The following is a 27,110-nucleotide window of genomic DNA, read 5'->3' as shown; positions in this document are numbered from 1 at the left end:
TTGATCTCCCAACCTTCAACTGTAGTCTACATGAGTCTAAACACCACTGGTACATTAGCCGAGGACAACTGAGGGCTCCACCTGTTCTACACACTCTTGCATATTTGCACAATGATACTCCTTTTTATGTTTGTTTCAGGGTGGTTCCAGGTCGTGATTTGAATACCAATGCTTGTATTTGCAATATGCATCACATATTGCCAAGATGCTGCACCAGAATGTTGATTGAGAACTGTTCTTGCGCATTTCTAATGTACAAAATCTCTAAATCTTCTGTAATTTGCACTTGAAATGTCAATAAAGAAAATTTAAAAAGTGAAACAAAAGTTAGGGCAGATCTGGGTCTTTCAAAAACATAGCAGTTACCTCTACAGACAAAAAAGGTGTTGCCAGCAGTCCAAAGGATCAGATAGCTTTTTAAAATTCTTTGCACGTAGCAAGCTCTGGGGAACGTGCAAACTCTCAAGTATTTTGAATTGACATTTGTATGATGCTTTTTCAGTTTTATCTGTGTGCAAGGCTAAATTCAACAAGTTCCTACTGGCAGTACCAAACTGCTCTGTACCAAGATTTCTTATGGATATTTCTCCCTACAGGTTCCTAACATCTTAGCTACTCCTTTCCATTCTTTAGATTGGTCTAGGAAACGTTTCCCTAATAGTGAGACTCCAGTGCCATGACATGGCACCAACCCAGCAGCCTTGACTCCACTTCTGGATGAACATCCTCAGAGTATTTTAGATATCGGTTTGTGATGACATCAATTCCTGATTTTTTTATTTTTTTTTATTTTTTTTTGTGTCTCTCATTGACATGGCCCAGAGTGCTCTCTCTGTTACACACAAATGCCTCTACTTTTTGACAGCGGCTTAGTCTAAGGTCTCCACAAAAGGTCTCAGGCTTCAGACCTTGTAAAAGATGCAGCATGAGAAAGTCTCTTTCGGATCTTTACAACATCACATGTATCTGCATGTTGTGCTTGGTAGTTGGAACCTGATGCACAGATCGGACTCCATGCAGCTGAAATCTACCGGGGACCAGGAGCCTGTTCGGAACTGTTCCCTGATGGAGAATCTTCCTCATCATGAGGCAAGACCTTTGTGTCAAAGTAAAGATTGTAAATTGCAAAGCATTCTGTGTTGGTATTTATGTAAAATGACGTGCTGTGACATGTTTGGCATTCTAAGAGCAGTCATTTGTTCCAGAAAGCCGGAAAATGATTTTGCATTAACAAATATTGAAGTTATTTCAAGGCACGACTGCAGTGTCATATCATTAAATGCAGTCTTCACTATCGTCTCCTCTCCAACAAGCCGTTTTCAGTTTGCAAAAGTAAACGTGATGAAATACTTGTTAGCTTTTTCCACACCCACTATGGGGGTCTTCGACAATCAATATCTGGCTGTCTTGTATGATACCGTTGGTTCTTCATTGCAAGGACCTTATTGCATATCCTGTGTATTTCAAGAAAAAAATCTGCACTTGAAATGAAAAAACATAAACTTTTGTAAACTCAACAAAGAAACAAGTTCTATATCTAGAAACTGTAATGAACTGGACATCTTCGTCCACTTTAGTATTTTTGGACTGTTCCCTTGATAAGTGGCAAAATTATTGCCTATACTCCTCTGGTGTGCTCCAGACAATTTCAAGTTGATCCTCTGTTCCTGTTTATCCTTCTTCTCCAAGTTGTTTCTGTGTTTCATGTGGTCTAGTGTATCACTTTCATCCATATTTCCCCTCCCACATCCAACTGAGGAAGAGGAGCAGCTGAACTGCAAACATGCAGTGGCATATTACATTTACCACACTTGACAGGACAGAGTTGATCACCAACTCTTTGTGTGCTTTGCTCGAAACATAAAGGCCAAGACTGTGACCAAACATCATACTTTTGTATTGGGTCCATCCTCTTCATCAAGACTTGGCCACAAAAGAGCCTCCTGAGTGCACTTATATTCGTTCCCCCATTTCCATCGCTGCTTCATGACCCTTTTTTGAGGTGTCATGATTCTGAGTTCTGCTGTACTGCTACATAGGTGTCCTAGCATTTTTTGCCATGCAACACTATCCCAAATATTGGATGTTGTGACAAGCACTTTCTCGCACCTAGGGTTCATGTCTTCCTTGGTTAACTTGCACTACTACATCAGTTACATCGAGGAGGGTACTTGATTTGCTACTTATTTATGAGGGATTCGTGGGAAGATGTATTCTTTGGGGAAAGAATTGCTTCGCCTTTGCTAATGATATTCTGGTGGACACAATTTTTCTGCAGATTTGTCACCATCTCCTCAATGAGGCAGCACTGTGATTAAAAAGATCCCAAGGTAAGCAATACATTACATGATGCATTTGTTGTTGTTGTCTCTTTTGGCCCCTCTTTACACTCCTTGATTTGGTACGGAAACATTTTTAGGAATTGATGCTAATACAACAAATGCCAGCTTACCTACTACAGTAATGTTACATCTGGAGGTGGCATCACGGTTGGATTGTATGGCACCACTTGAATGGTGCTGGAGAATCACTGCTGGGGAAAGGTTTCCCTGAACAGTTTGGAGCTTGCAAAATATTAAAGTGAGGAATCTGCAGATTATGTATCCACCAAAAATATCATTGTCCGTAGTGGGCAATTTTTACAATAGGGTGCAACTTTCAAATTACAAACTATAGCTCATTAAGTAGCACTCTACATAATTAACATAGAGATTCTTAACAAATAAAGGCATGTTTACATCCACATACCTACTTCATGTATCGACCATATGCAGGGATCCAGACACGCCATTGACAATGAGACTTGCAAATGGAAGACACTTGAAAGGGGATGGACCTAAAATGCATGAAAAGTGGAAGCGGCAGGTGCTGAAGAATCCGTATTGCGGCACTGACCAGGGACATGATAGCATTGCACAAAATGGTAAAGATAAACAAAGAGGTTTTAAGTTAATTGACACATTTTGATGATGCTAAATTTTCTCGTAGCCAAGCGTTTCATCCAATATTTTTGAATGGTGCCTTTTTAAATGGATGACCAATTTAAGGTTTCAGTCACTCTGCAAGACTATTCATTCCAGAGGAAGTCTGTGGTATGTGCAGAAACCAATGGCCATCTACCTAATTGTAATTATGGAGAGCCCAGCTTAAGGTTAATAAAAAAGATTATCAGTTTGTGACGAGCTACCACCAGTAAAATACACAATTGGTCCATCATATGCAACACAGAGATAAGCCTTCTTCATTAAAACTTTAAAAGAAAATGCCGTAACTCAATATTGAAGGTCAGCATGTCAGCCTGTAAGCCTTCTTTCAAGAGAAAATAACATATGCTGGGCTCAGTGCTGAAGGTATGCTGAGCTCCAATTCTGAACCCACCAAAACCTTGCTTCCTCCCTCAGTATGCTGCTGTCAGTCTTTGAGCCATGTGAGATTCTAGTGTGTTACCAAGGTTACCTTACAGCACCTTCGTGGAAGTGGAGTGCAGGTAAGGTATGATTTGCTTGTATCAGCAAAAGTCAACAGCATTATGAGGTGCACAGTCTGCTGACAGACTCACATGTAGAGCATGGAAATGTTGATTGGTTTGGTGTGGATAGACCAGATCTTATACACTGGATAGATGTATTATGTTTGGAGACATTCAATCTTATAAGCCACTACCTGTGCAAGCTCAGTCCAGTCAAACGTGGAAAGGGATTAGGCCTGCTGGGTATCCTGCCTTTGTGGGTAGAGAGGTTTGGTGTACTAGTATCCAAGGGTAAGTCAAAGGTTCTAGGTTAGAAGTTGAGCAAGGTAAAATAATATCTTCTCATACCAAAACACTCTAAAGCTCTCTGAATTGTTGGGCTTAGATTCAAAGAAAGAACTTCACTCTATCGTGAAGACAAATGATAGATTATCAAAACATTCTGCATGTGTTTTCGCTATTGCTGCTGTGTTGATCTTACCCTCCTTTAAGACAACTACTGATATATTTTCTCATTCTTGTGGGATTTTCTGTTGTTGATGCAGAGGCAAAGGACGCCGGCCATGGAACCTATAGACACATGGCTTATTGCCCAAGGAATGGTGAGAGTTTCACCACTAAAACCTTAACTTTCCTGTTGTTGAACCTTAAATACTGTCCTAGAGTAATTATCCCACCACCTCTTCATTTACCTCATCTCTCCATCCACCAACCTCCAGACAGTACAAGGACTAAATTCTCTAATTAAATCTAGACTTGCACCATTTTCCAAATTCTTGTGCTCAACAGACATGCAGTATTCCTTTTGTAAAATTCTGAAGAGATCCATACACTCCTGATTCCTCGTTCTTTGCATATTAGGCAGCAGTTACCTACACCACTTTATGCTGTTGGTCACCATTTCATGTTCCTTTTACTGTCTTGATTCACTAATGCAGTGTCGACTTCTCCAGGATAAACGCATGGTATAGACATCGACCAGAAAAGGGACGTTTAAATGGTTTTATTTTCTGGCATGGTGTTTGTTCACTGCAGATCCTCTTATAATATTATACTAAATGCATTTTCCTATCAAACAAGCTTTTGTTATTGTTACACCTGTCTCTTGACATTAAAAGGGAAAGCAAAATTGTGGCGTGACGGCCATCACCAATGTGCTGATTTATTCTGACTGCAGTGATCTATGAGAGATGACACCTGTAGACGCTTTAAAAAAAATTACTTATATTGTCATTTTTTTAAAGATTCCAAATGGACAGATTGTTTCTTTGGCATTGATTGCTGCATAGGTTTTGACGGTGGCAAATTCTGCATGCATACATACATACATAGCAACTTTGTGCCACTTAATATACATCTGATCTAGATTATAGTCTTTCCTTAGTCTCAGGAATTGTCCGAGTGGCTTATGTACTTTTAAATGCATTAAATTTGCTCCACCAAATTTAGTGGCATGAGCCACAGTTTCTCTGTACTGTACCTTTGCTCGTGGGTTGAACGTGATCAAATTTTTTGCTTGGCTTGTGGTTATCTATAATGGAAAAAGAGATACTGCAGCATTCCAAAAGAATCCAATGTCCATGTCCGACTGTATTGGTCGAAATCTTCGTCTGGTCTTGTCCCTGTCAAACGCTCATCCTTGGTTTAACCAGATCCTGATTTAGTACTTAACACAAAACAGTCTAATTACTAATATGGACCCTTCCACTTTCCCAGGAGTTGCTTAACTGTGTGTAATAACAGTTGGAGTGTTACTGACCACCTGCCCTAGCAGTTTATCACTGACACATGTACAAATTCTTTCTATGGTTACTTTTTTTGCTCTTCACAGATCTAAAAATAAAAGGCATATGTACTTTTGCATTAAGGATTGTGTGTAGTTTCAAAACAAGATGCACTGTACTGGCATTTGAATGGGCTTCAAATGCAGCTGAATTTTGAGATGCAGACCTCTGCCATAATCATTTAAAACTCAGACGTCTGGATCTGCTGTCATATTTGCCAGTTCATGGTTTGATTATTAGACAAAGATATGACTTGTTAACACACAGGAGTTCCCACATTGAGCAGCATTGAAGCAGCTGCATACCCCTGATCGAAAAAAGGTGCCTTTCACCTTTAAAAAAAAAATATGTAACTCAGTATTGTACATGAGATTTCTTCCTCTACCACCTCCTCGAATAAGTATTCACTGCTCACCTTTTCTGCACCTGGAGAGAAAAAGCATTAACGTATTTATGCATGTGGAGTTTCTACGTGGTGCTGAAACATTAGATTTAAATGATAGTACTAACCAGGAAAACTGTCCAGTATCATTTCATTGCACCAGACCCTGATGAGAAGCCACATCTTGGTGGAAAATGGGTGGATCACCAGATACCAAACCTAAGAACACACTAAATACCACACAATAAAATTGAGTAGTTTTAGAAGGGTATCATTCAAAGATTTCTGATTCACAGGTGTTGGTGAAGTCTGTTACGGGGAGCCTGAAAGTATTATCTGTGAAAATGTTTCAGTGCAAGGCGGCTTAACCCTCCTGGCACAAAATAAGAATTAGTATTACTTGATTGTCAATGTCTTGGCCCCAATGTCTATGGAGGAGGTTATTTAAGATACACAATCTGGCGATAGCCCTGATGAATCTATCATGGACCAGTTCTAATCCTTTCCTTCCAGGGTAAGACCACACATCAACACCCCTACATCACTGGGGCTTGCTGTGCTTTGGGACACCCCTCTCATGACCTCTGAAAATTAGAAGAGCTGAGCTGTAGTCCTTTATTGCAGAGACCCAGGATGATGAAAAGAACAGTTTAAGATCAAGTAGCTTGGAATCTATAAGCATAGTGAAAAACAAGCACCCAGAGAGGGAGCAAGACAAAGCATTCAAGAGTGGAGGCTTGCCTGTGCTATGAAGCGTAATGAGTTTAGACTTGAAGTCAGACCTGGAGACAGCAAAGACTATCTTAACCACCAGTGCTGCTTCTCTTGCTGATGTGTGCCTAGGGATATTGCTGGAAACTACACCACAATTGTTACTGTGTTGCACACAGTTTGTTTTTAGATGAGGCCAGAAGACACAACGCTGACGAAGGGTGCAGCCCACACAAGATCTTATGGAAGATCAGAGACGTCAACCATTTAACTGACCTTGATGCCACCAGGGAACCTCACAAGATATACCATATTAATGTGCTGAAGCCACACCACCAGAGCAAGGAAGTCATAGCACTCTTAAAAGCCACAGAACTTTAGATAGGCGAGCTCCCTAACAATTATCAAAATGTTTGTCATGCACTCCTCTTTTCTTGACAAGGTAAATGGATTCCTATGTTTTGATCTCATTGTACAATAGGGCATGTGCCCTGTTGGTCCACTCATACAAAATGAGTGGTTTTGCTCTTATCCCTAATTCCCATTATGTCATGTTTATGGGTCACAAATCCTTAATACGTACATTGAAAAAATGAACAAGAGGAGGTGTGCTGCGACCACCAACATTGTGGTCACAAACCTCAATGATCCGATCCTTCAGAATTGCCCAGGCCTTATCATGACAAAGCAAATCAGCTAAAAGCTTTAACAAAAGGCTCAAATAAAAAAAAAAAAAACGTACAATGTGCGTAGAAGATGGGAATAGTGTGTATTATTAGCAGATTCATTTTCATTGAAATATGTATAATTATTTTTTGATACCTGAATATTGTTTTATCATTTGGATAAACAAATGTCCTTCTACCGCAGTGAAAAGATTGTGTGGCGAGAACAAAAAACATAAGATTCATATGGATTTCTCCTTGTGGCATCAGTTTTCAAATTGTTAATAAATTGCATACTGTGCGCTCAGTTCAGGGCAGCCTTAAAGGTGTTGACCTTAGCTGCATGACAAAGTCAAAAGGCAGTCTGATCTCAATACTGCATGGGAGTTTCCTGCAAAGGAGCAATGACAGACATCAGTCTATACAACATTGCTGTTTCAGTGATAGAAATGAAACAACCAACATGAATCATGAAACTGCTTCAGAGTCCTACGTAGTGATTCTTACAAGGAGAAACAATGGAGTTAATCCTGGCTCAGCCTGTCAGCGAACACCTTGAGTCCAGACCTGAGGAAGCTAAAATGATGCTGAACTGGGACTGAGGAAGCAGCCTGGACTGATCCACAGACGGCATGGAAGCAGAACCCAGTGGAAGGCTTGTTAATATATGTTGCTTAATTCTGTTGCAAAATTCTATTCCAGCCCAAGTTAAACTAGGAGTACACTAGTGTATTTTCATAATATGGTTCATTAGCTACAAGGGAAGGCGAAAGGAAACCTGAGCTAGCGCACAGGGTATTGATTGAGAGGTGCATTTTAAATGGTGTAGCGATTAAGACTTGTAGTCAGAAGCAAAATATTGTGGGGTTATCTCTTAATTTGAAGGGTCTTTTTGCTTTTTTGAAACATTTGTGAATATGCCATAAACTGGCATCTGTCAGTGAGAATACAGTTCTTTTTCGAGAGACCCATCTAAAGTTTGAGTATTCAGGAAGATTTAAGTGTGAAACACCCAGTTCTATGCACCAGTGCCCACCAAAGGCATGCAGGGTGGTTATTTTGCTTTCAAGGTCTCAACTACATTACATTTCCAAAAATTGCTGAGTAGATATGCAATAGTCAAAGGGTAAATGTGTAAAAGAGAAGTGGTGATGATAGTGGCCCTTTAAGTGCCTATTCATGAACATTATCCACTCTAAGAGAACACTGTGAAGAGCGGTTTTATTCTTGTTAGTGAATTAATTCTAATAAGGGAAGGGACAGTGATAGATCTAATACACTAGAAGGGACAGTAGGAGACGTCTCATGATATGTGAAAGGGTAACATAAGAAATGGGGCTTTTAGATGTCTGGGGGTCAAAACATTAAGGCAAGAAATACTTCTGCTGGCCAGTACACCACTCATATTTTAGAATAGAGACAGTATTTGTATCTAGCCACACAGTAGAGAGAGTGAGTGAGGCTGGGATTTGGACAATAACAGTTTTACAGCATGTCCCATTGTGGATCATAATAGAAAGGTTTACTCAAATGTAATAAAAAAGTATGAGGTGAGGTATATACTGTAAGATAAAGATTATAGATCAGAGATCGGCTGAATTCTGATTTCAAACCTGCAGATTATAGAGTTCTAGGGTTCTAAGGCTGATATAAGAGAGATGGACACTATTCAAGGACAACTACAAGTACTTTTGATCATTAAATCTTTGAGGACAGCTTTAGCTCTTAAAAGCAGGGTGTACACATGGTAGCCCATAAATTGCTGGCCAGTTTTATTGAAAGACAAATGTAAAACTGAAAGCATGGTGTTTGAATCTGAGGTGATGAAAACATGTCTTATGGGGCTGCATTGCAGCAATTAAAATGTTGATATTGCACCAAGTGCCCAATTCTGTTGGAAAACTCCCCTGTATTTTAACCCTTCAACTGGATTACAATACATTCACAAGCCTCGGTTCTACTTAATCTGACTATAATATTTATTAGAATGAAGCAAAAAGGACTCAAACTAATGTGTTTTTACATCTAGGGTTAAGGGAAATCTAACAGATTGGGCATTATCGCTGAGAATTGTAATACTGGGAGTTTTCTAAGGGCTGCCGTTAATTATTATGTGGAGGCGTGGCCAGTGCGTGAAGATGGACACATGTTCGTGAGCTCCGCACCTCACCCCCGTTATATCTGACATCCTGACCCAGCAGCCCTCCTCATTGGGTCTCACACAGGCAACATGGGCAAAGACAAATATGCTAACTCTACCAAACAGGGCAGAATCAACTGTTTCACAAATCCAGTCTCTGCCAGGTGCAGGTGACACATTTGTGAGCCCGAGCTGCTAGAGCCAGCGCTCCCACCTGATTCAACAGTGTCCATTCTGCAAACGATCCGAGAATTCAGAACATCAGAGGGAAAAGTTGGCAAGCTCAGTCCTGATCTCTCTCTGCTCTGGCAGCATCTCCAGAAAGTGGCTGACCAAGTCACTGATGCTGCTGTTACTTGTCTGAGGGGGGAAGACACTACTCACACTTAGCCAGCCTACCACAACAACCCTCTAAAACAGACTGAGCCAGCTAGAGGCAAGGGCAGAGGACATAGAGAGACATTCCAGAAGGAACAACATCCATATAGTAGGGATTCCTGAGGAGACGGAGGACAGAACCCTTATGCAATTTGTTAACAACTGGCTGACTTCCTGGTTCCCCGCTGGGACTCGCATGTCCTGCTTTTTGGTAGAGAGGGAACTTAGATTCTTAGTGGCCTCACAGCCCCCTGGGGCTCTTCCAAGGCTAATTATTCCATGACTTTTAAATTACACTGTCCTCCGCTAGGCCTGCCGGATTAGGAAACTGTACTGCAAGTTGGTACTAGTAATGCTGTTTCTGGTCTGCACTCTCAGGGTGCAAAGACCGTGCCGCTCCTTTATAGCTGTTTGGGCAAAACTCTGGGCGCCCAAATACTATATATGTTACAATTCCCAGCCTAGATCAAAGTGATCTAGAAGGACAAAACCTTTTTCTTACATATGCCTGAGAGTGCCTGTTCCTGGGCTTGAGGAGCACCCTGACCTATGTCTCTACCGGTCAATGTCCACACTTCACACAAGGGGCAGAGGAAAGCCTAGTTACCTGGAAACAGCGCCTGCCTTGCTGAGAAGGAACATACGCAGACATTACTCAGAGGAAGAGAATAACCAATCCCTAATGCTTTGTTTCCTCTAGATGAGAGATCCACCCACCAGAGACAAGCCTTGAGCTCCCAGCTGTGGTGGATTGTCTGCAGCCAGCTCATACCCTTAAAATGTAGCTTCCTGCTGGATCCACACAACAGTTGCATAAGTTGGGGGCCATTACCTCCTGTTGTGTTCTTTCTGTTTGAATTGTTTGCAGGACCCTTCTTTCGGAGTCCCTTGTTTGGGCAAAGGATGCTTTAATAAAAGAAGTGTAGGGTAGGAGGAGGGGGAGTGGGGAAATGTTGGTTCATGTTTTCTTATGGTGATACGTTCCACAGACTTATACCAACCGGAAGTGCCAATCTTCTGCAGTACTTCCCCCCTCCTTAATAGTCTCAATGACCAAGTTAAGCTAGGGGTGTTTATCTTATATGTCAACGACTCCGGCCCACAGTCCAGCAGCTTCAAGGAACATACATGCAAGGTATAAACTGCTTTTTTCTCTGCAGACATGGCTACAACACAGTATACCATTCGGGTTACACTCACAGATTCTGGGGTTGCAGAACTCATTCTGTGTTGGTGCGACAGGTCTCTACCCACCCCCTTTGGCCATTATGTCATGATTATGGGGCTGCTTGATGGTAGTATGTGGACATACCTTAGAAAGTATGAGCCCCCACCCCAGCTGCTGGACCTACAATCAAGGCAGCTTCACGAGTCTTGCGGGCCTCCCTGGGTGAGGTCACTTTTGTGAGGGGATTTCAACACTATTATGCACCCCAACTGGACAAGGATTCACAGTCCAAGAAGGAAAGATCACAGAGTCTTTCAGACTGGGCTTGGGGCTCTCTGCGTCACAGGCATATTGCAACAACACCAACACGACCCCAGACAATATACATTCTATTCCCAGTCTCATGGCACCTCTCCCCGCCTTGATTTCATATTCACCCTGGCCACAGACACCAGAGCCATCTCTCTTATACGAATACTGCCCAGAGAGCTCACACCACTCTCCTGTAGTGGTGGCAGTTTGGATACCAGCTGGTGGCAAACACAGCCTGCCCTTCTTGAACCCGTGGTGCCTCCTAAACCACTCATTTAGCAATCATCTCCCGACACCCTTGGTTAAGCACTTTGACCTCAACAGTGGAATGGTTGCCTCCCCAACCACGTTGTGGGAGACGTCAGGGTTCGGATCTGGGATAAAAAGGAGGCCTCACTAACCCCTTAAACAGGACATTGCCTGACTTCAGTATATCAAGGTGACTCACCCTAGACTATGTACATCGGAGGGGCAGTGTCTGCTCCAATTGACTTTCCGAAAGGCGTTTTTAGACTCGGGCAATTTAGACTGGCTTCTCTTCCAGAGGAGAGTGTATGAAATGGATGACAAGGCTGGTAAGCTTCTTCACTGTCTTGCAAGCCCCTCTGGATTGTGTAATTGTCTCATAGGGCCGGACTCCCAGGAACGGGATGCTTTGAGCACATTGTCCATTACAGCTGCTTTTGCATCCTTCAGAGTTATGCTTACTTCGCACCTTCCCCCACTGAGAGAGACGACGTAATAGTGATGGCTCTTCGGATGAAAGCCCTGTCTCGGGAAGTGTGTGTAAAACTAAACATCCCTAAACGGCAAGACGGCAGACCTTAATGGCTTCCCCCTTAAAAAATTTCAAACTGTATCCTTCTGTGCTCACCCTGCACTTATTAGCCTTATTCAAGGATGCTAAGGGACAGTGTCGACTTCCTCCAGACCTCACCGTGGCCATTATAAAATGCCTCCCCAAACTAGGCAAACCCTCTGAGGATTGTGCCTCTTATCACCCCATATTGCTTTTAAATTTAGAAGTGAAGATACTCCTCAAATATTAGCAATGCGGCAGGATATTGTAATCTGCTCCTTGGTCCACCCAGACCAGAATGGCTTCATGCCTGGTAGGAGTACCAGACTCTGCCTTCACCGACTCCATCTGCCACTCGCCTGGAGGGACAAAGTGTAGGAGGATTGTGATCTGTTATTGATTGGTGTAGAACATGCGTTTGACTTGGCCCACTGACCCTTTTTTATAGTGATCCTCGATAGAATACAACTGGCTTCCAGGTTCGTTAGCTGGAGACACCATTTACAAAAACAAGCCACAAGTCAGAGTCAACGGAACCATTTCCCCTCCCTTTCTGATACAGCAAGGTATCCGACAAAAATGCCCACTCTCCCCATTACTCTTCGCCATAGTGGTGGAGCACTTGGGGGAGTTAATCAGGGTGGATGCGAGAGTGCTAGGATTTTCTCTGCCAGAATGGACTGAAGGGCAGTCTCTCTAAGCGGACAGTCTCTCTCTAAGCGGACAGTATGCACCGCTATGTCCAGCGCCCTAAGGCCACGGTCCCCCATCTGATGGAGATCCTTCTGCTCTACGCTGCTTTGTTGGGGCTTAAGGTGAACTGGTAGAAGTCTGCCTTGGTGACGGTGAGGGGCGAGTTACTGAGGAAGTTAATCAGCTCTGCATTCCAGATGGTGGGGGAATGTTTCTGGTACCTTGGCATGGCTGTGGCTTTTACCCAGCAGGGCTGCTGCTTAGCAAAATGAAGTAAAACTTTGCAATCTGGGCACCATTACTGCTGACTAACGCTGGTCCGGGGGCACTATTCAAGATGGTCTCACCTCCAAGATTTCTATATGTGCTCTAACGTTACCCATACACTCTGCCCCCTTCCTTTTCCAGAACCTATGGGGCTTTTCCGTGGGTTAACAAAACCCCCGAAGTATCATTTGCTACTTGCTTGCTGTCCCCATGTGAGGTGGGGCTGGGACGGGTAGATGTAAATCTCTATCACTGGGCATCCCATCTAGTATCCGGTTGACGACTGGCTGCAGAGATGCCCCCGCTTATCCATTAGATAGATTAGAACCTGAATTCCTAGGCCCAAGTGGCAGCCTTAATTTACTTTATTTTAAATTGCCCCATTAATGCACGGCCTGCCTCAGGTGTTCTTCCTCCCCTAGTACCTTCTTCCATATTGTTTGGGAATGCCTTGTGATTGCCCATTATTGAAAGGTAGTGAATGACGCTATGGATGTGTTGGACAGGCCCTTAGACTTCAGCCCAAAGGTAGTCTTGTTAGGGGTGATTGACTCCATGGGGGGGGGGGGGGGGGGCACGGAGGGCACGCACATTTGTTGCTATGGGTTACCTTGCAGCCAAAAGAGATAAAGGGTGACATTGGCAAATTTGGAGGCTGGGACTGTATGGTTCAAGGATATCAATTTGCACATTGTCTTGTTCCCCAAGACGTGGCACAAGTTGTAGTTGTTGATGAATATGTTTTAAAATTAGGAAACCAATAAAACAAATTATCAAACAAATTATTGATAACATTGTAAAGTAATCAGGGCAATATAGATATTTTCCAGTAGAGCGGAGGGGTTCAGACACGCAACTTATAAGTTCCGACACAACAGAAAAATCTTTCCAGTAGAAACACACACGTATTTTTCTTATGGAGAATGGAACACTATATAGGGTTTGTATCATTGAACCATTAGAGTTGAGTCATGGTGATAACTAAATATAAAGTGATGAACTCTCAGCCAGTGTAGTCATCATACTGTGTTCTAAAATTACTGAGGTAAACATACATGTGCTCGTATTTCCTTTACATATACAGTCACGCTCTGCTTCAGCTTGCTCTTATTGTAAAGGACATTGTTTCAACAGACCATTTATTCCTGGTCTCTTCAACGCAGCCTCGCCCACTCTGTGGATAAATCATTCCTAATCAGTTGGCAAACTGCAGAGCACATGCCGACTGCCCAGGATTAAAGGTTATCGCATAGAATTATGTGTAGTAGTGTAGAAATCATACTGTTTATGAAGATTGTGGGCAAACACCAGAACACATATTAGCATATGGAATGTCCTCCATGCAAAACGGCTTGTTCACCCTTAGACCTTACATTTATATGGACTGCCCCCTTTAATATCAGTTAACTTTCCGAGGGATATGAACTCTTTCTTGGGTCTCATAATGCACCCTATAACTTTGTGTGCTACCTGGGCAGCTAACACTCAACAAATGTATGGCATGTCTATTAAACTACGTATTGAAGAAGCGACAGATCCTGATTTTTTTGGCAGTACGTTCTCATTTACTACATTATGGGGTGAGGTCCGTGAAATAATAGATCAACATGAACTGCTGACCCTCCAAGATGTCTCACACCCACCACACCACACACACCAGAAGTTTCTTTACAGGTCCTATCACAACTTCCTACAATTTAAAGTGATGGAAGGAGACCAAAATAGATAAAGATGTTTAAAGAATTATGCTTAATAGGCAGCTTGCTAAAATACACTGGGGGTGCTAAAACCTGGCATATTTCTAGAGGAAAAGAGAAGCTATACAGGGAGGTGGCAAATTAGAGATACCCAGCACCCTATTTGTTATATTGCCCGGATTTACCAATTAGAAAACATTGTCTTCATAATCATACGGGAGGAGCTAGGAACATAGCGGACAGGACCCAGGCTTCTTTCAGTGTAACTTATAATACATCCCAGGAACCAGTGGAGGAAATTATTTTGATATGAGCACATCAGCTACCTCTGTAACACTATTCAGAAGTTTCGTGCAGTCTGGGCTCGGTTCTTTGACAATATAGACAAAACTTTAGGTGGCCTCTGACATTATACAGTCCTCAACTCTTTATCTTGCAGCCTGATATGGAACTTCAGGGACTTGAGGGACGGAATTGGGGCCCTGTAGAGGAGGACATTGTCGCTGATTATTAAATGTATACTACTACCTGGCTCCCAGCCAATGCCCAGTGTTGATGGAAGGAGAAGCTGTTCTAGGATTAATAACTTTGGGGTTGATTTTCTATAAAAAAAAGAGAAGTTCATTGGCTTGGACTGCTGGTCCTATGTACATAATAGGTGGCCTTGGCAAATTTCCTAAAGAAATCCTTTATATCAAAAAGATTTGTGTCCTCTGGTCATTCTTTGCGGGCATCCGAAAAACCTTCGGGTAAACAGATCATCTAATCGACAGACTGAAAGAAATGTTATATAATTTATCATTTGAGAGATCTCACTTTATATACTTCACCCTGAAATGGGATACTTGGGGTTATTTTTGCAATGTTGGTATGTATTTTTTTTATTTTTTTATTCACATTTATTTGCAAAGGTGGACTGTCACCATTTTACAGTATGGTAACCTATGAGCATGTATAGTACGTACTTATGCAAACATTGGCATTTCATATACGGTACGTGTTTCCCAAAACTAGAGTTAAAGAAAATGATCATGCAAGTGCACATACAGTATCTGCCAGGGGGGTCACTTCTCAGATACCTTCACTCTTCATTGGCTTTGATTGTTTCTTAACTTTTATTTCTTTAGTTCTTTTACCTTAAGGAGGCATAGCATCTGGGGACAATGGGGTGGCCGTTAGGCATCGAAGTAATGCTGCCCATAGTGATCAAATCTTTGGCTAATTTATCGTCCCTCCTCACTTCATTCTTCAGCCTCTCCTCTTCAACTGTAATTTCCCACATACCTTGAAACATCGATCCCTGTGGGGTTTATCTTGTGTATGGCTATGCGAATTTTGGTGATCCAAGTATCTAAAAGATATATTTCCTCTTCTGTCTAGGTTCCCACTCTTAGCAACCTCTTCATTATTTTGGGACTAGTTAGGTCTCTGGTTTCCATATGTCCTTAGGCCATCACACCTCTCCTTTATTTTGCTGCTACTCTGCCTCTTCGCATCATCTGAAGCATTTTGCACTCTGCCTGAGCAAATCCCTCTTGGCTTTACAGGGATTAAGTATGTAGTGCATTGAGTTGCATCAATTTAAACCTATCACCACTGGACACTTTATGTGAATGCATGCTGTTTTCCAGTCATTATCTTCAGTGTGAACTTCGCTATCCCTCTTACATTTGGCTCTGATCTTAAATCGTATTGCTACCTAGTCTGTGTTAAAGCCTTATACAAGCTAGAGGCTAGTCACTTTCCTCGTGCTAAAATCAACATAGCTACCATAAGGTCGGATATTTTAGGAACGATTGGTGAAAAATGTCCTCCATGCTTACATTGATGTTTTTGCCAGGAATTAAACCTGCTCTAGGCCAAAAGTCTCTTCAGCTTCCTGAAATTTAAGGAACATTCGATGACTGTCCAGATCCCTTACTAGTTTGCACCCTCTCTTCTCCATTGGGCTGTGGATATGTATCATCCACACATCCATTGTAGGAGGTGCAAATGGTGTAGCCTTAAGGAGTTTCTGTATCACTCTCATATTCCATCTGACCATATAAGGTGAGTGTGAAGGAAATCTGCTTCCCCTCATGAATAGCTACTTCAACAGCATATGGATGCACATTCCTTGTAGAAATTGTTTTCCCCGGTTTGCCTCCCCTTCAAGCCTAACATCATCTTGTAACTGTCAACCCATATAGTACCGTCGTGCATGGCAGCCAATAGCCCCCATGCTGCCAGCTCCTCTTCATTGTTTTCAATTTCACCCAGCTCAGTTTCCCTGCCCAGACCAACAAGACCCACAGACCATCTAATTCCGCAAATAATGTTGTCCAGTGCATACATCAAATTTTGTATAACATAAGCATTGCAGGGAAAAAAGCATTCTGCTGACTACTACCCATCCCATAAACAACATTGGTAGGATATTCTTAACTCTCTAGTACTCCTCCCATGTTGTGAATGTGATGCTTTGCTTGTCAGTGTTTAACTTGTATACCCACATATCATATTCACTTAAGTCCTCATTGAGGGCCAGGCGCCATCTAACCATCCCTATAATTCCACCCAACTTGCTTCAGTCTGTACTGATTCGGAGTGTAAGTATTCTCCCAAGCCGATTCTGCCAGCAGTAATATTTCAACAAGGGAGACTCACAGATCACTACGGCCTGTGGTAATAACTATAACAAAAACACACTGGTCTCTAGTAACAGTACTTAAGACACAAAGAACAAATTATCAAATTAAATTGATCTAAAGGAGTTTATGAGAAGCAGTTTCAAGACATAGCAGCACAGTAAATATTGGTACAAAATAAACGTGCTGTGTACTCTCCTTAGAGGTGATAAACTCAAGTGACAAATTGTGATTAACAATTGTATCAACAAACACTTGAACAGCACAGCCTGCTACAGCAGGTTCTCAACAATTATATAGGGTCTGTGTCTTTGAAGACCACCACCCTGTTCTTTGCATCTAAAGTACTGTTACTAGGGACCAGTGTGCTTTTGTTATACCAATTCTGCCAGAAGCAAGGGACCATTGCTACTGGGCAGCTCAGATAAATCAACACACCATCTGTATACAGAGACACTACATAATCCGTATCCCTCAGTTCTAATTGCCCATTCTCACAGTCAATAGCTGTATTCAACTGGCTGTAAAGCCAAAGTAAATTTGATTAGCAAGAGTGGGCAGCCCAGCCGCATCGCCTTTCTTTCTCCCAGTTATTGTACGTCAGACGTCCCACTTTCACTTTCACTGTGAACCTACTGTACAGCAAACTTGGGGCTGAATCCCATCCATTTCAGTCCCTGGAAGACAAATTCTCATACTGCAGTGTCACATGCTCCCAAGTTGGCATCTAGAAAATGATGACTTTGTTATTACCACACGTGTTGACTTCTCAAATTGTCGACTGGCATTCTCTAATTAAAGGAGTGAAAAGCATTGATCTTTGTAGAGCGTTTTGCACAACATTTATTACAGTTTACATAAGAAGATCGCAGATATTATCAGCCCTACCACAAGTCAAAATAGTATTAACTAGAAGCCCAAAATGTTACCTTATAAAGGATATACAGGTGCTTATTAACAGGATTGCTGTCCAGCTGAGGTGAACTGACGTGATCAAATAGATAACAAATAGTAACACTTTTAGATACATATTTTAAAATATTGCCTGAGTATAATATAAATAAGCTGATTCATAGGGCTCAAAATAGCTTTATCCAGTGTACCAGTGTTAGACCTGACAGCCTTAGGGTAGTCACCCCTAACTTTTTGCCTGCCTCCCTCCATTTTTTTGGACACTGTTTTTGCTGGTTTATAGACTCTGCGCACTTTACCACTGCTAACCAGTGCTAAAGTGCATATGCTCTCTCCCTTAAAACATGGTAACCTGGAATCATACCTGATTGGACTATTAATTTACTTATAAGTCCCTAGTAAGGTGCACTTTATGTGCATAGGGCTGGTAAATTAAATGCTACTAGTGGGCCTGCAGCACTGGTTGTGCCACCCACTTAAGTAGCCCCTTTTTCCTTGTCTCAGGCCTGCCATTGCAAGGCCTGTGTGTGCAGTTTCACTGCCACCTCGACTTGGCATTTAAAAGTACTTGCCAAGCCTAGAACTCCCCTTTTTCTACATATAAGTCACCCTTAAGGTGTGCCCTAGGTAACCCCTAGGGCAGGGTGCTGTGTAGGTAAAAGGCAGGACATGTACCTGTGTAGTTATATGTCCTGGTAGTGTAAAACTCCTAAATTCGTTTTCACACTACTGAGAGGCCTGCTCCCTTCATAGGCTAACATTAGGGCTGCCCTCATACACTGTTGAAGTGGCAGCTGCTGATCTGAAAGGAGCAGGGAGGTCATATTTAGTATGGCCAGAATGGTAATACAAAGTCCTACTGACTGGTGAAGTCGGATTTAATATTACTATTCTTGAAATGCCACTTTTAGAAAGTGAGCATTTCTTTGCACTTAAATCCTTCTGTGCCTTACAATCCACGTCTGGCTGGGCTTGGTTGACAGCTCCTTGTGCATTCACTCAGACACACCCCAAACACAGGGTACTCAGCCTCACTTGCATACATCTGCATTTTGAATGGGTCTTCCTGGGCTGGGAGGGTGGAGGGCCTGCTCTCACACAAAGGACTGCCACACCCCCTACTGGGACCCTGGCAGACAGGAGTAAACTGAAAGGGGACCTGGTGCACTTCTTAGCCACTCTTTGAAGTCTCCCCCACTTCAAAGGCACATTTGGGTATAAAACAGGGCCTCTGCCCTACCTCATGAGACACTTGCTGGAGAAGAACCCTGAACCAGAAACTACATCCTGCCAAGAAGAACTGCCTGGCTGCTCAAAGGACTCACCTGTCTGCTTTCTACAAAGGACTGCTGCCTTGCTGTTGCCCTGCTGCCTTGCTGAACTCTTGTCTGGCTGTGAAAGTGCTCTCCAAGGGCTTGGATAGAGCTTGCCTCCTGTTCCCTGAAGTCACAGGACCAAAAAGACTTCTCTCTTTTACTTGGACGCTCCGTGCGCCGAAAATTTCGACGCACAGCTTGTTTCGCGGCGAGAAAAACGCCGCACACCGACGCTGATCGACGCGACGCTCTTGGGACGATCGAAGATCCGACGCACGGCCTCGCAAGGACAACGCCGCCCGACCTCTAGAGGAGAAATCGACGCGACGCCTGCCGTGAGATCGTAATTTCAACGCGCAGCCCCGCAGATCGAAGTCTAGAGGAGAAATTGACGCGACGCCTGCCGTGAGTTCGTAAATTCGACGCGCAGCCCCGCAGATCGACGCACAGCCGGAGAACAAGCAGGAGAATCCACGCACAGACCCGGGACATCTGGTAATCCCCGCGATCCACAGAAAGAGACTGTCCACGCGCCGGAAAACGACGCCCGACTTCCCCGCGTGGAAAATAACGACGCAAGTCCGTGTGTGCTGGGGAGAAATCGACGCACACACCCTTTTTCCATGCACCTCTTCTCTTGTGGCCCTCTGAGGAGATTTTTCCACTCCTAACCAGGTACTTGTGCTTGAAGGAGACTTTTGTTACATTCTAAAGACTTAAGACACTTTATATCACTTCCCTGTGATATTTCTACAATTTTCCATTGCAACTTTATTCTTTTTGACCTACAATTATCCTGATAAATATTATATATTTTTCTAAACACTGTGTGGTGTATTTTTGTGGTGCTATATGGTGGTATTGTATGATTTATTGCACAAATACTTTACACATCGCCTTCTAAGTTAAGCCTGACTGCTCGTGCCAAGCTACCAGAGGGTGGGCACAGGATAATCTTGGATAGTGTGTGACTTACCCTGACTAGAGTGAGGGCTTTTGCTTGGACAGAGGGTAACCTGACTGCCAACCAAAAACCCCATTTCTAACAACCAGCTTGCAACAAATACTGTCTGCCAGGGTAAGCCAACACATTAGTTCTCCCTGGTTTACTTGGATGTAATAAGGAGTTTGAACTACAGAGTCTGGATTTATTTGTTGCAATAAGATCGATTTTCATCCCAAATCACAATGTCAGTCGCCTTCTTTTTATCATGACTCATCTGTATTGTTATTTATTCTCAACACATTGTTGCAAGAGTGATTCACCAAGGATGCTCGGCATTCCCTACTCTCTTTGCCGTCTAGTTCTGAAGTTCTACCTCAGGAATTTTGAGACTAATATTCCTTCAAGCTCAAACTTTGTTTGTGGATGTGAGTTGCCAAGAAACTGGATGTCTTGTATGGTCTTAATTTTGTTCTCTTTTGTAAAAGTTAAATCATTATTTGTCGGGTAGCAGCACACACATCAGTTGACAGTTATTAAACAAATTAAATATAATGGTATTTCTCCCACTAAGCATTTTTTGGTTTACAAATCTACAAACATTGTTTGCAGAGAATTAATAGTCACTGTTCCAATTTTTGTACGCATTGATAATCAGCTCTGTTTGCGTATATACCTGTCTGCAAGCTATTTTTTTTCTCCAAATATTGGTTTATTAGATAGCACCCACTGCAAGAAATTCCTCGAGAAAAAAGATGAGGCCTGAATTTTAGGAAATCAGTTATTTCTCCTTGGTTTGTGTTGTAGGTTGGTAAAAGATGAGAAGTCAAAACTTTTCTGATTTGGATGCCCTTCATAATAAGACTACTTCAACATTTTACAGCTTCTGGTAAAATGGTTTCTTGGTTCAACTGATCCCACAATGATGAATTTTAGCTTAGTAGATCGAATGGACCTCTGTTTTTCCTGGGTGGACTCTAACAGTATTCTGTGCCTTTATGGGTTAGGGTTCTGACACTCATTATAGGACTCCATACAGTTTTCTCTGGTTGATTAAGTGTGCCTTCAATAGTGGGACCTCTCTTACTAGTAAACCCACATATTAAATTACTTGCGGACCGTTCATCAATGGTAGATTCTACTTCATTATACAAATCACCCTACAGATGGTAAGTATCCGTTTACAAAACCACCTATTCTCACCCACTTCTGTATTAAGTGCAGCAAAGCAATTGCACCATTTATTGAGCACTTTCCCAAACCTCAAGCCATCACTCCAGTGTAGGCCTACATTGCATGCCTTTTTCAGTCATGCACCCTAAAAGGGTGTCCAGGAATCCAATATAAATCAGAGTAGTTTGTAAACCTGTCAGTGATATGAAGCGCTCCATAAATGGTTTGATACAAGAAATGTCTATTTGATAGTGTATCTCTGGAACCTTATAGTTTCAGTTAAAAATAATTATGCATAGAAAAACGTTTCCATGGTAAGAATCTGAACTAGAATTTTACATTCATTACTGTTCCAATGAGTGTCTTTTGTAATCATTTGTCTTGTTTTTTATTGTTAATTATGAGTTTCTCATTTTTGTGTGTTGATGTTTGATTTGTTTAATTTAATTTTTTTGTTTTCCAATTGATCTCATGTTTTCATTTTGATTTGATTTTTGCTCCTCTTATACTTCTTTTTCCTTTCCACATCTTATTGTGCACATGATTGTGGATGTGTTTTTGGTTTTACCTGGGCTTGGTCATGGTGTGTTCCTCGCTGCGTTCTGTAGATCCCGGTGGCGCAGCCCTCAGTCATGGATGATATAGAAGAGTGGCTCGGCACTGACTTGGTGAGATTTTCATATTTAATCACCTTCCGTATGGGGGGGACGAAGGGTTCTAGTGCTTCCTAGCAAAACCTTTTTTTCAACAAATGTGAACTAGGGTAGCATTCTAGAAGAAATGCTCTAAGTATATCTCAACTGTTTTTATCAGTGGAAGTTACAGTAGTTAAAGTTCCTTTGTGTGACTTGCAGGATTCAGGTATCTAGTTCAAGAGAGGTAGTCCTGCCCTCTTTGCTAACAATCCATTGCTGTTTATCAGATTTAGTTGTACATTCAGTGTGCTGTTACCTTACACATGATTAGAAAAAGGTTACTTTGTATCACATCTGTATGATTAAAAATCCCAGCTGTGTAAGTGTGGAACAGTTTTCTTACATTTGTCCTTTAAACGTGATTATGAAACTACATTGGATTTCTTTACTAGACGGTATTCTTCTATTGTAATGTACTTCCCAAAACACAAAAATGATGCGTCGGCAATCTCAGTGTACATTTGTTCTTCAGTTGTTAAATCTATAAAAATATGAAGCACATTGACCTCATAATTCTGGGGTAGAGCCATTCCACTTGCTAGTGGGCAAAATATGGTTACATTTAAGACTGTTTTATGCATTAGGGATCATGCCCCACCTGGAGGTGGTCCTTCTATTTTACATCCCTTCTAAGTCGTGGGGCCTGATTTAGAATTTGGCAGACAGGTTACTCTGTCACAGCGGTGATGGATGTGTTGTCTGCCGAAATCTAAATCACATTATATCCAGTAATATTTAGATTTCATCGAACGGGACATCCGACACCGTTGTCTCGGAGTAACCCGTCTGGCAAGTTATAAATCAGTCCCTAAGTCACCCATCCAAAACATCTCTCCATACCTCTTGTGAGATAGATTTTGAGAACAGAAGTGTACAGTGTGCCAAAGAAAACTTTCCAACTCAGGATATCCCTGAAGACATACATATTCTTAGAGCCCCTGTTTCATTGAACCTACTTCCTACTCACCTTTTCTTGAAAGCTCTTTGAAGCTACCTTACAGGCTACTTCTATGTCCCAAACATACCCTTTTCAGGACCTTCTATGTTGTGATCAGAAGATGTGTTAAGCCCCAACAGTGTAAATGTGAAGATTCTAAAAAGTTGCTGGATGTATTTGAGAATGTCATTTAGCAAACCTATTTTCATTCCATAAACTTGAAAATACCCAGTTACAGTTTTAAGTGAAGTCTTATTTAATTATAATAACTATCTGTAACTAATAAAATTAGGACATTAAAGTTCAGTGACTTTCAGCTGTCCTTTATAAAAGCAAATCTTGACGGAGTCATATGCTCCCTAAAGTGAGGATTATGCAGTGGCATGGTGATGCTTGTAGGGCAACCAGATAAGGAAAAGCATTGTTTTTTGTGCCGAGGTGCCCTGTTTAAAGCAGTTAAATTAGGCACTTTGTGTCACCGTTCATTCTAAGTCTGTCAAACACTGTCCTGTCCAGTCACCATAAATCCTGATACCATGAACTCAAGTTGAAGTCCAATAACTATGGGCAGCACATCTCCAATGAGGGTTCTTACTCCTCTATTTTCCAACCTAGTCATTGACGTACAAGTGATCTTAGACAAAATATCATCCTGTAATCAACTCATAAAAAGAGAATAGAGGGAGTTCTTGCTGCATACCACTTCCTTTACTAGGTCTTGGCTGCACAGCTTTGTCAATCCAATAGAACCACGTGCCTAAAAGCAATATGGAATGCAATAGTATTGGTGGCTGAGGGATATCTCTTGTAAATCATGAGACCCACAAAGAATAATGCCCAGTAACCTCTAACCTAAGAATAGCTCCACACCCTGAGACCACAGAGTGATTTATCACTGATTCTGAGCCTATTGAATATGCCACTGCCACCTAATCATCTGATAATACCACCTGTGGTCCTCATGAGGTTGAAGCAAATACTGAACTTTCACTTTATGGTGAGAAATGTGATCTGGTAGTTATAGTTTTTGCCGTACATTATTTCTCAAGTCATTAAGCAGCAGTAAGTAATTGATTGCTTTGGTTGTAGTCATTAGTAGACTTTGGCCCGACAACAGTAATCTAAGCAGAATTGTCCATGAGCATCCACTGGGATGTTTTAGAATAAATGCACTTTAGCATGTTTAGAACATGTCCTGTCATCCAAACTAGAAGACTTTTTTGACAGTTATTTTGTCAAAGTGATGATGCATCAGCTACCACATTACGGTTTATGGGCATTCATTCCATATAGGGCATGCTCATACATTACTTTTGAGGAAAGAAGATGATCTTTATGTGCTTACTCATTTTTCATGTGAAGTGTGGGTGACAGTCAAGGCTTCTGAGCGTCACTCTGATGTTTTACCATCTGTACCAGAGAACACTTAACCTTCCCTGTTCCCAGGCGAGCACATTTTAGCGCTTGGTAAGTAGGAGCGCTTGTTGTGGCGTCTTTTAGGAGGGTGGCGTGGTGAGTAGGGACGGTTGGATAGAAGGGCACAAGTTCTCCGACTTGAAATGGCCCCCTCGTATAGTTTAGTTAAGAAGAAAGTTCATGTTTGTTGGGTGTTTTTTGTTAGTATGTTTTTATGAAATAAATGTCCGTATATTGCAAAAGACAAAGAAGCATCTTTTCCAAAGCGAAATGAATCCACTGATATAGTTTTGGAGCAATTAAGAGTAATATATCAGTGAGCACTCTGACTCCACCAGAGCTAGCACATGTTCTGGTCCTTTCACTCTGACATCCTTTACTGGACAGTGCCCAGCTTCAGACAAGCGAGGTGCCTGTCGGGAACTAGTGTTGGCTGATGTCTTAAAGAATTTGGTGGGGAGGTATTTTAGCTGTGATTATTGGTTTATTTTGCTGCTTAGTTTCAGGTCAAACATACACAGTCATGTAGAATTAGAAGTATTATGTTGAAATCCCTTGGCTCCAAAGTTTATTGTATTTTATGCAGTATGTTTAGCTTGTGAGACCCGATGACTCCAGCTATAAGTAGTACTTAGAATATCACTCCCTCTGGTATTGTACACATCGCACAGCAGAATGATTCTGCCTTTAGCTTCATGAATTGGGCTTTGAAATATAAGGCATATGTTCAGTAAGCCCTGCGATTTGGGCTAGCGCATGAATTCTCCTCATTGTACATTCACCAGTCCCACATTTAACATATGTTTCTATCTGAGCAAATGCTGATTAGCATAACTGTTCCAAAATGATAGTTCCTATTTTTGATTAGTGGCGGATTCTTCTCCGGTGCCTAGCTTTCTAGCTTATTTCCTGCTATGCTGTTAAGACTCCTTCTGTGAGCATATTTTTGAGAATTCCCTGTATGCAGTCTTGTTATTTAGATAATCGTTGTACACCCACAACTTTAAGTCTGTATCTCTCTGCCAAAAGCATAGGCTCTACGGAGTAAAGGGAGATTAACAGGCACCTCCTGGGTTGATTCTGTCTCCAGAATGAGTTAATGCAGGTTTTTTTTTGTTTAACTGCACTTCAAACATTATCTAGGAAAGACGTACATTGATTCTCCAACTCGAAAGAGCTGCCTGGTGCTTCATACCCTAGAGTTTCATTGGTTGTCCAGAACAAAAGTTACCCTAATGCTTAAAAAAAAACACATGAACATATTTCGGATTTCTGGCAGACTGAAATGCCGAGAATTTGGGTTTGTTTAGGAGTTAGCGCAAAGGCAATATTTTATTTTGCTGTCACATTATTGAAACAATATAGGTCCGTTGGTCCTTTATCTTGGACAGTGGACATTTCTATTGCATGAACTTGTTCGTTGCGGTTCAAGTTTCTCTTAAGTTGCAAGCATGTGATTGCTAAGCATCAATTGGTGCATATTAACCAGTCATAGTAAAAAATATGCTCTGCATGACTGTTAGTGCAGTGTGTTTAAGCCTAACTGTTGTAACACTAAGTCTGGCTCACGTGCAGAGGACAGTTAGTTCTGCGAAAATGCAGGTGAACTCTTACAAAGCACCTTTACGCACATTTTTTCCTACCTTTTCTGTTCCCTCCTTTGTTATATGCAAACAGTGTCCCAATTAATATGTTTTCTGTAACCTTTGAGGGATCTTCAAGATCATCTTCCCCACTTATCAAGCTAGCTGCGATTCAGCAGGGTTTTTTTACCTTGTAAAGATGTTCATATTTTTGTGCCGCCATTTTGAACAAAATATACAATAATCTCGAATAGTCCCAGAAGTGATAGCTACTTTGGATTATATCGAAGCTTTTCTGCAGCAGCCTCTTTCCTTTCTGTGAAACTGCCGATGAAATAGTTTCTGGCTAAACGCTTCGTTTTTTAAGAGTTTATATAAAGTAGTGTAGAGAAAACAAATCAAATCAAGTTGAGACAAAATGGGGAACAGTAAATGTGTGAATTTCCCAACTGCAAAGTAATGCCACATTTATGCCACTGTAATATTTGCTGTATTTGCCATGCAAGACAGGACATTGCAGATTACATGTGTGGGTATTACATGAACTGTTGCAAAATCCTTATCTAAGAACTCCTGCAGTGCACGCTTACTGATAAAACACTGTATTTTTTGTAACAGAAAGGGGATGAACTGGAGGAAGGTGTGACAAGTGAAGGTAAGTGTGAACCTCCAGATTGTTCTGTTACTCCTCTCCCCACCTAGAAGCACATACCAACATTTAACACTAAGGTGAGCCATGAATTGGGGCTTGGACAGTGCAAACAAAATATCAGATTTCCATTCTGGAGCATCACTCAAAATGCTGATCTCTGTCACTGTACAGTTGTTATTCTAACAAAGCATTTTATTAAAATGTTGCGTGCTGCGAATTGCGAGTAAACATGGTTACAAAAGCTCACAGACAAAAATGTACCTTTGATTATTATAACAAAAAATACCAATGGTCTGCTATTGGTAGAGAGATGTTTAAGGTGGGGTTTTACGTAAGACAGAATGAGACTTATATTTCGCTCGCCCCCTCTCTTGGGGGTTCCAATAACAAG

At 41.7% G+C, this 27,110-nt stretch overlaps 1 protein-coding gene across 6 annotated transcripts in view; it reads left to right on the top strand.

The window, feature by feature from the left end:
• Positions 1-27,110, top strand: part of TOM1L2 (target of myb1 like 2 membrane trafficking protein) — a 336,841-nt gene that overhangs the window by 291,292 nt on the left and 18,439 nt on the right. For 2 of the 6 annotated variants that reach the window (XM_069210081.1, XM_069210080.1), the window contains exons 13-15: positions 4,015-4,071; positions 22,045-22,104; positions 26,686-26,722. In XM_069210081.1, the coding sequence (XP_069066182.1) occupies positions 4,015-4,071; positions 22,045-22,104; positions 26,686-26,722 (154 nt within the window). The remainder of the gene's footprint in view (positions 1-4,014; positions 4,072-22,044; positions 22,105-26,685; positions 26,723-27,110) is intronic. The other 4 variants (XM_069210083.1, XM_069210082.1, XM_069210085.1 and 1 more) reach the window with 2 other exon arrangements.

The sequence above is a fragment of the Pleurodeles waltl genome, chromosome 10 (genome assembly GCF_031143425.1).
Source record: "Pleurodeles waltl isolate 20211129_DDA chromosome 10, aPleWal1.hap1.20221129, whole genome shotgun sequence".
Lineage (NCBI taxonomy): Eukaryota > Metazoa > Chordata > Amphibia > Caudata > Salamandridae > Pleurodeles > Pleurodeles waltl.
This window is presented reverse-complemented; position numbering and strand designations above follow the sequence as displayed.